Source organism: Mobula birostris, chromosome 15 (assembly GCF_030028105.1).
Source record: "Mobula birostris isolate sMobBir1 chromosome 15, sMobBir1.hap1, whole genome shotgun sequence".
NCBI lineage: Eukaryota > Metazoa > Chordata > Chondrichthyes > Myliobatiformes > Myliobatidae > Mobula > Mobula birostris.
The window spans coordinates 31,955,197-31,965,478 of record NC_092384.1 but is presented as its reverse complement, the minus strand read 5'-3'; the positions used below and the strand labels follow the sequence as shown (position 1 = coordinate 31,965,478).

Genomic DNA, 10,282 nt, shown 5'->3' with positions numbered 1-10,282 from the left:
CAGTCAATTTAAATTTCAAGGAAAGTTTAACAAACGTACTTTGGAGCGTAGAATTGGCATATATTTCCAGTAAGTTTAAATTTGTCCCCGATTCGACGTGATCTGATTCGCCAGGCTCCGTCACGTACTACATTAGCAAAATAAAGTTAAGTTGCTGGAGCCTGGTAAAAGATTGCCATCCAGGGGCCGGCGCACTTGAGCCTTGAAATGAGTCTTGTTCCGCCAAATAGATAGATAGATAGTGAGAGAGGGGAGGGAGGGAGGGAGGGAGAGTGAGTGAGAGAGAGATACAGACGCAGCTCGGGAGAAGGAGGGAGAGAGAGGGGAGGTGGAGAGAGGAGGGAATCGAGAGAGAGAGTGTGTGTGTGTGTGTGTGTGTGTGTGTGTGTGTGTGAGAGAGAGAGAGAGAGAGAGAGAGAGTGTAGCAGGCTCTCATTAGGTTGGTTGTGGCACCCCAGCATTGTTGGTGCCTCTCTATTGACAACACCCTTATAGGAGGAGCTGCGAGTGCGTAGAAGGCGTCAGAAATCCTGAATTTCTAACTTGCATCTTGCAGGACCTTTTCCAAGCAGCCCCATCTAAAGGAAAACTTCTGCAAGCAAGTAAACACTGGGAGTCAGCTTGCAGCTGACAGCGCGGACCCAGGCAATCTGCCGGTGTATGACTCCGCTTCACACAATTCACATAAAAGCCTTGGAAATAGGGGGCTGATTCACACAGAGACACACAATCACTAATCTTAGCCATGTCGTATCCTCAGGGTTACTTGTATCAACCGTCAGCTTCGTTGGCTCTTTACTCATGTCCAGCGTACAGCACGAGCGTCATATCGGGACCCAGGACGGATGAACTTGGGAGATCTTCTTCGGGATCTGCCTTCAGCCCATACGCCGGATCTACGGCGTTCACAGCCCCTTCCCCAGGCTATAACAGCCACCTCCAGTACGGCACAGACCCGACCGCTGCCTTCACTTCCTATGTGGTAAGTTCAGCTTTCTAGACACCATGAAAATGCATTTGTAACTATTGCTGTGCACAATGGTACTTCGCTGAGATCGTTTAACAAAACGATCGCACATCCCTCTACAAACTTTTCAGGCATCTCAATTTGTTATTTGAATGTAATTTTGATTTACTTAAGAACAATTTGAGGCAAATTATTATTAAGATCACCCGGCTTTATTAAAAGCATCAACAATCTGGCAGATTAAAAATGTGTATGTATCTATTATTTCACAAGGTTAAAGGATTTACAGTTGAATGCTTTTGGTACAAAGCGCGATTTTGACGGGTGTTTGTTGTCCCAGGGCTCTCCCTATGATCATTCGACGGGCATGGCTGGATCTATAGGATATCACCCGTACGCCGCTCCTTTAGGCTCTTACCCCTATGGTGACCCAGCTTACCGAAAAAATGCCACCAGAGATGCCACTGCCACCCTGAAAGCCTGGCTCAGCGAACACAGGAAAAACCCTTACCCCACTAAAGGCGAGAAGATCATGCTGGCCATCATCACGAAAATGACCCTGACCCAAGTGTCCACCTGGTTTGCGAACGCCAGGAGGAGGTTGAAGAAGGAAAATAAAATGACCTGGACCCCGAGAAATAGGAGTGAAGACGAGGAAGAAGAAGAGAACATAGATCTGGAGAAAAACGACGAAGATGAGCCACAGAAACCTTTAGAAAAGGGGAACTCATCGGAACCAGAGCCTGGTAAGAAAGTAATGAATATTTTAGAGAAATCATTTCCAATAAAGACGTGGAGTTGATTTTGGTTTATTATTTATAACGCACGCATATGCAAATAACAGACATATTTTCGTTTGAATTGTAATTTTCATCACATGTGTAGTTAGGAGACGTTTCTGAAAACTCAATATCGTAGCATCCATCAGAAATATTGTCTACAAGTAACAACATTTATTGAGTTAAGAAATGTGAATAATTACGAGTCTCCCCATGAATAAATACAACAATTAGAGTGTAATTGAAATATTTGATTTATATAATGTGATTTTTTTCTCTCTTTTGTCAACTGATTCAAACAGGAAATCAGAAAACGAGCGTAGTTGAAATTGCTTGCGAAAGGTTTGAGGAACAACATTCCAGTAAAGATGAGCAGATCCTCAGCGATTCGGAATTCAAAGACTCGGAGGAGAAAGAGATCCTTCACTCCCCCAAAGCTACCACTTCTTCCCTGGTTGTGCCTCACGGAACTGAGCTCTTGCACGAAAGCCACGACTCCGATTTGGAAAATGTACATACAAATCTAGCTCATGCTCTTCCCAGCAATACAGCGAACTGCAGCGTGACTTCAGTCATTCATTCGCCCCCGGCAACAACCTCCAAACCCAAACTCTGGTCTCTAGCAGAAATTGCCACTTCGGACAAGTCGAAAGAACAGAGCGAACAACAGCCGAGTACGTGCCCAGGCCATGGCCGTGCCGTGTCCGCCAGCGCCTCCTCGCCGTCCCGTTCCCCTTGCCCTTACCCTAACAGCGCGGTGCTGGGTCGGCCTCTCTACTACACCTCTCCCTTCTACACGGGCTACACGAACTACGGCACTTTCGGACACCTTCACAGCCACCATGGAAGTAGCAGCACAAATCACTTCAGTTCTAATGGATTAAGTCAGACTGTCTTAAGCAGAGCAGAGGCACTGGCCAAACTCTGCCCAGAATCCAAAACAAAGAGCCCGGCACCAGTAGATCATTGCAAGGACACATCGTCTTATGAGTTGAAGAAAGGTATGTCGAACATTTAATAATGGGGTTCTTCGCCGAATCTCTGGACACTATTTATTTTACCATGGCAAATTATTTCCCCGTCAACGTGGTATAAAGTAACAAAGCAGTTTAATTTCTGATAAATTCCAAACGGTTAATTCAAACTGTTCAAAAGTAACATCCGGAAAAGTCTTAACCAACCACGAATTAATTTGTATTTAGACTAATTCTGTATATTTAATGTAGCTTTTTTTGTATTTAAAAAGGATAATACAGCCTCTGAAGTAAATTATGAAACGAGTCTCTTGTACAGATATTAATGTTGTTCTTTCGTATAATATATATACATATATAATATAAATCTGTGTTTTTGAAATGTTTCATAATTAACACAATGGCAGTTTAACTTAAGATGAAATCTGTTTCATGGAAATCGGGGGAAGGTTTCAACAAAACTAAAAGACATACCAGAAACAAAATAATTTCAAAGGTCGCTGCTGAAAAATTGTAAATATTTAATTAAAACACAGTTTTAGCTTACACATCCAGGCAAACATTGTTGTTTGGCTTGTTTTGTTTTATTTTAGGTGACGAATCGTTATTTTAAAAGAAAATTAATACAGGGAAGAGTGTGTGGCGCTTTTACAGAGCAGCTGGTGGAGTATAAAAACTGGCTGGAATAATACGGCTAAAACTAAAGTGCCATCCTTTAACCTAATTACATCTAATCAGTGTCGTGTTTTATGCAAAGCAATCAGCTGGTGAACTTTGCTAATGAGTTCGATTTTATGCCAAATTTAGTCCTCATTACTATCGCAAAAAAAAGCATAGCGGTGCTATATATGAGGGAATGAGAGCGGAATATGTCGTGACATCCGTATAAGATAACGTCGCCTAAACCCTTCTCATCACTAACTCTCAACCACCCAAGTTATTTTCGTAAACCATGTAAATTCGTTTAATTTTCCGGTTTTGGCCGCAAGCTTTCCTAGGCTCTGTTTTCCGCTGCTCATATTTCCCCATCCTGTATGTTACGATACTGGAGTTCATTCAACTAAGAGTGTTGACTTGAACTTTTCCCAGATTCGCAGGTAGGTGTCACACTTGTTCTGAATAGAAAACCGACATCCTCCAAATAAGTGCCAAAAAAGCATTTTTTTTATTGGAGAAAAAAAATAGCAACATCAAATAGCACTCTTTGTCATATAAACCTCCCAGTTCACAAACGGATGACTAACAAATTAACATAAATTTTAAAGAAATATGGAAAAGAAATACAACTCATTATTTGTTGTGAATACGGCCAATGACCCGAAAATGTCACCGTACTTGGAAGTGTGATGCGACGAAAACCAGATTTTTTTTTGTGTGTATGAAATATTGTCTCTGTGCATCGAGTGTGTTGGGAGTAGGAGAAAAAATATCTTTGAATTGTATTTTTGTAAGGACTATACCCAGAGCTTTTACTAATTTATGCGGTTGTTTTTTTTTCTTTGCGAAACAATGGTCTCGGAAATGATTGTAAATAAAATCTCAGCCTGAATTTTTCCAAATGCGACTTGATGCTTCCTATTTCTGTTTCTGTAGAATTGTAGTGAGTCCGACCATGCTAATTTAAAAGATCAACAGATTGGGAAATCAAATATTAATGACGATCCCATCTGATTATTTCGCTACAGGAAAGGGGAAAACGAAAAAAAAAAGATCTAATCTATAGTGGCAATTAAATTGAAGAATTCAGTTCCCCATCCCTCAACTGAATGTAGTCACTGATCCCATTAGAAACTGTAAGACTGGTGCATTTCGGTCAGATCTGTGGTTGCTTAAGGGTCAGATGAATGGAAAAGAACTGATGTAAATATCGTAGTTGGCTTGTATATGTTTAGTTAACGTCAAATTGTCCATGTTGTTTGTATTTCTGGCGGCCTTTTAACACAAACAATACGGGGAATACAGACATTGTCAAGCTAAGTCGAACACCCGCACTGTGCTTCAGAAATTTAGCAAATTTTCCAACAATTGTATCAATAACATCACCATTTAGATGCTTCCACAAAAGTGAATAAAATACACTTCTAAATGTTACAAAAAGTTCCACTATATTGGATTGACTATCGCTATATGGATGTCATTATAACCAATTAGATATTTAAAATATTTCTTGTCATTAATACATAATTAATTCAGAGCCTAAACATTTTACATTTTCAGGTGTACGGTAACGCTCTCTCTCTCTCTCTCTCTCTCTCTCTTTCTCTCTCTCTCTCTCTCTCTCTCTCTCTCACACACACACACACACACACACACAGTTTAGGCACACTCAACGAATTTGAGACACAGTATGTTAATCCCGAGTTAAACGTTTTCCAATGTTATTTTGCAATTATTCATAAATTACCCTCAATGATTGCGCCGAGGTTTCTCCGTTCAAACGATATGCTGGCCCTTTATTAAATGCTTAATCGGAGCTAATTTAACAAAACGTAGCAGAAATGCGACTTCATTTATCAGTTATCTTTAGAAGTACAGTTTCGCTAGTGGGATTGTTAAATTGTAGTTTTCTAGTAATCTTATTTCATTTCATCACTCTAGCTTTTCAGTAAATTGTGGAAAAGTGTCTCGGGGCGAATATAAATACCCTTGTAACAGTACTAAAATATTCAGAATCTCCAGGACATTCAAATCAGAACTCCTATTTTTATCTGGTGTTAAAGTGTTAGTTGCATTGGCGTGATTGCGATATATCATCAGTCAGCACCATAATTATTAGTTTCCCTCGCCTTCTCCCCCATCTGGCTTTCTCCAATGTAATTTTCCTTTAAAAACATATAAAGTAACCCACACCTTAAAGTTATGATCAATTTCAAGCAAGGAATTAGTAGTAAATTGCTTTTTTAAAAAACATGGAAACTATGCAAATTAGTAGTGTGACTATCGTATCTATTTTAGGAATTATATTAATCTTTACTTAATTTTCAAGGATTAGTCTCTTACAGGCGGTATTAGTCTTAAGCTGATTTTTATATTTTCTTTCATAAGGAAATGATCTTTTATGAGTTGTTCAAGAGCGTAAGCGCAGATTTACAAACACTGTTTCCTGTGTCCCACAATGAGTATTCCCTCGTACCGAGAGTATCAGATACGAATTTCAGTTACTTTGTGGTTTTTGACTAAATGATATGGTTTGGTGGCCTGCGTGGGATTTGCTGTTGTATAATCTCACACTAGTTTTCCTCCAGGGCACTCTTTATATTGGAGGACCGATGGCCGAACTTATTAATATTTATAGCTGTGTATACATCACAGCAGTTTTTATACTGTTGCCTACATTTCTTCAGTTTCACCCATTTAGAAATGAATACAATTAATGGCGCTCTGAGTTCGGCAAACTTTTCTTCCAACTATTCGGAATATTTACTATCTGATCACAGGTCGTAGTAAACAAAGCCGAATAAGCACGCCTGACTGTTCACGCATTTAAACTGCCTGGTGATATACAGATACGTACAACTATAGTAAGACTAGTCCAAAAACCCATCCGAATTTCACTAGTTTTCTCCATTAAAATCAAAAGTAAATGACTTTGTATTTGGCGTCTTCGCATGGGGGGGCGGGGAGGGAGGGAATGACGGAAGGCTTATTCAAGTTATGTGGTACAAATTCAGTTGAGCCATTTTCATACCAAATAATATTTTCAAATTTTCTTGCCTATTATCTCTCGCGTCCAGAAGGGGGGAAAAACACTTTTAACACCACTGAGGCAAGCCTATTCCGACTTTTGAAGTACCGCACGCACTTTTGGAAGTGCTGTTCCCGTTTACGGTGTTCATTGTATTTATTTGAAACTCCCCTGAGCTCATCGCATTGCTTCAACACCAGCGTGTTACGATGCAGAGTTTCAGATGATTTCTGTGGATGAGAACTGGTAAGAGAAAGAAAATTTAAATGAAGCTTTATTTTTACAGCTGATACTTTTGAAAGGGGTCATCCGAAGAACACCCCAAATATATGTAAAAAAAATCACCCTGGGGAACGTCGAGGTGTCTGCAAGTTTAGAAAATGCACTTTGATGACCCATGTAGATATGACAGTCACGTATTTAGATATAAAATATAACTTTCACCACACGTGTGACGCCATCTGTTAATAAGGAGGCATAACAAAGTAAACGCCCGTCATTTATAATAAAACATCAATTCAAGACAATAAACGAGAGAAACGGATAATATTAATTCAGACAACATTTGTATTTCTACACAAAGAACAGAAATCAAAAGAAAGCACGGGATGTCCTCCATCCCTGGGGATTAATCTATTCCAGGTGACCAAAAGCAAAGCGAAAGGGGCCATTGGAGAAACAGGAAGAAACTTCCCAAACTGAATTGTGAAGTCGATTTTGGCATTAATCCGCTGAAATAAATCCTATCCGTTCTAACCCAGTAAAGACTCTGTTGCTTCGTCCACACTCCGTTGCCTATCTTAGCTCGCCCCCATTGACTGGTAGGAGGTGAAAACTCTCTCCTGTTCCCAGTCGTGAATTCCTGACATTCCTCTCTCTGCGTAGTTAAAAAAAATATGCGGAGCAACAGTGAACAGGCAGCAATCGTTTACAATCTCAGATACGCCGAGAAAGAGAAGAACCGCCAAACATCACTGTGCGTATCTTTGAGCCTGAACTGTCAAAGAATTAGTAGCCACCTCCGGCGTGCTGCTTGTCCCAGGTCCCTCTAATCAGCAGGACAAGTCGCTGAAAGCGGGGGACTTGTGGTTTCCACTATTCTTCAACGGGACAATCCCGGTACCAATTTCCAATCAAGAAGAAAAATATAAAAGGGCAAAAAAGGGAGATATTATTTTAATTCTTTGCAAAGTTGGTGAAGATCATGGAGGTATTTCTTAATTTTATGGAGATACTGAAATTTCGTCATGTTTCATAAATCACTCTCTGCACATAAACGCTCGAATATTCAAGGCATTGTCTTAACAAGTTGGAACCCTTGTGAGGGTTTTATCACAAGGCCTTCCTGAAAGCTTAAAAATCTGACGATGCAGTTCGTCGTTTTAAAAAAGAATGAAGTTTGACCAATGTATTTTAAATGGTTTGGCGCGATCTCATATATCCTTAGTTATTTTTTCTAAAGTATAAATTTAATATTCCAACTAGTCCCACTTATTCCGAAGTGTGCTTTATTGTTTACAGAAGACGCCAAATCCTACAATTGTAACTACAACTAGGAAATTACAGCGAACGTTGTTGTAAAGGTGTCTTGTGTCATTGCATATGCATAACATGTGGGAAGAATCTAACATATAAATGCGTAACATACTTAGAATGTGGAAGCATTTTAGCGTTAGCCAATGTTCTTATGAAAACTGTATAAAAAGTGCAATTCCACTTTCGTTATATATGCTTTTGAGAGGTTCCATCGGTGAGGCTGTTTCTTATTTTACCGTACTCTCTCCACAGCTAAATGGGCAAAGTTTAGCTGTCCATTTAATCAACCGCCGTCGCCTCAAAATAAACTTCAGTATCCGGACAAGGTGTGAGCCGATTGCTCTTGTGCTCTTTTGTCTGCGTCAGGGAGCAAAAGGTGGCGTTTGCACACTACATAAATAATCATTTGGAGAGAAAACTAAAAAATGGCCTACAAATCGAGTCCATCTGGAGCTGATCGAGATGATCAAAGGCCCTGGTTTGCTTGGGCTGAAATGTTAGTCCGTCTGTGTCCTGTGAGCATATTTAGGAAACTCGCTTCTGTACCTAGCGAGAAACACTTCACTGATCCCAACCCCTGACATGCACCCAACAGGGAGATCGTTTTAAGAAAGCATACAGAATACATTTGCGGAAAGCCTGGAACGGCGAATGAGACTTTTTTTAAAAATAGAAAATACTAACTTTGTTTGAAGTGCTGGCTGGCGCCGCGGATGGGAACATTGTGATGGCTGCTAATGAATTGCAAGCCCCTGTATTGCACATGTCAGAGTAGTCCTGTTAGTGTGGTAATGAATGGATGGCCATCACTAACGTAAGTAAATCAAATTACGTAGTAGAGAGTTAATAATTTTTTCGACTGTTTTCCTAATTGCTTTAAAATGCCCTGTACGTACAATGCGCTCTGTCCCTTGCAGAGACCCAGGGTTCCTCGAAAACCAATAGATTTTATTATAGAAATTGTAACAAATTTTATGTGCCTTATATATTGGTCTCTGAGGTCCAATTGAGAATTATGTGTACCGCAGAAATAATTAGAGGGGTTTAGTTATATTTTGGTTAATTATTTCTTTCCCTAAATTGACTCTGGTCAACGTTATATCAGATTCAAAACTTTCATGTTAAAAGCTGGAGTTAATATCATCTTGTAAAGTGCAAGGAAATGGTTGCAAAATCTTCAAGTTTAAAGTTGGAAGCGTTCTTACGGTTTATAACCAGAAATCGGTCGCACCAAGATGAATCTTTAATTGTTTGAAGTAAACCTCATTTTGCCGGACGGTCAGTGCCGAATGAGCAGTGTCCATTTGATTCCCAATTTGTGCATCAGGGGTTGCTATTCTGGAAAAATAATCTGATATGACGTTTTCCAACTCGCGCGTTTTGTCTGTAAGATTAGAGGCAGACTGCAGTGAAACAGATCCTCAGTGGTGCGGAGTACATTATGGAGCTACATAGACTTGCTAATGGTTATACGAGTGAGTTTTGAGGTATGAATGACTTGAATCTGTCCACGCTCCTAGTAGACGAGACCAAAACAACTTCAGGGAAGCTTAACTTCGCCTCACAAGGGTATGTTAAGTGCTTAATTTGTCACAGCGAAAGCGGGTACATGGAGCTGAGACACAGTTCCGCCTCGTTCGAATTGTTTGGCCTCACGCCCTGACTGATTGGCATGACAGTTTGATTGATCGAGCTGATGGGCTGAATGGCCCATCCCGTTACTCTACACGGATTACCAGAAGAGTTTTGACCACTGTGGCCCCTGAGACCGGACCTGTTGGATTCCTATGCGGAATGCAAGCTCTCCCCGGGATCAAGAGTAAATTTGCAAATCACTGTATTTTCTTCACTGCTTAAAAGATATCTGAAGCTACTAATTTTTATCTCGCCTTGGCGAGAAATTATCTCATACTTTCCTTTTGCCATTTCTTGTCTTTGTAGTTTTTATTTTCGCCGGTCCTTGTTCTCGTCTGTACTTAGCTTTAAGAAGAAATATACATGGATTCCAGTTTTAAAAAATTAAAAAAAAATACCCGGACTATTCTTTATATATTAGGGGTCTGTTGACAAACGAGGTGATACGTTGTTAATTTATTGTTAATATCCAGATGTACAAGTCAAATCTTGCTACAGCAGCTTGCACAAACAAACCACTAGAGGCACTGAGAAGAGCGAGGCTGCCACTTCAGAACAACATCAAATTCAGTTAAAAAGTGTAAAGGGATTCCTATTACTTGACCCAGTTAGATTATTAGTAAGGACATGTTTGACTGGCAGCTCACCAAGTATTACCAGGAATTCACCCGCCAAAACTCCTTCCCCGCCCCCCCCCCAAAAAAAG

The 10,282-nt window shown here is 40.2% G+C and overlaps 1 protein-coding gene across 3 annotated transcripts in view; it reads left to right on the top strand.

The window, feature by feature from the left end:
- The first annotated feature begins 330 nt into the window (after positions 1 to 330).
- irx5a (iroquois homeobox 5a) overlaps positions 331 to 10,282 on the top strand; it is a 45,322-nt gene continuing 35,370 nt past the window's right edge. For 2 of the 3 annotated variants that reach the window (XM_072279550.1, XM_072279549.1), the window contains exons 1-3: positions 331 to 982; positions 1,308 to 1,713; positions 2,049 to 2,747. In XM_072279550.1, the coding sequence (XP_072135651.1) occupies positions 746 to 982; positions 1,308 to 1,713; positions 2,049 to 2,747 (1,342 nt within the window). In that variant the 5' untranslated portion in view covers positions 331 to 745. Of the gene's footprint in view, positions 983 to 1,307; positions 1,714 to 2,048; positions 2,748 to 3,313; positions 4,498 to 10,282 lie in introns of those variants that run through there. The other variant, XM_072279548.1, reaches the window with a different exon arrangement.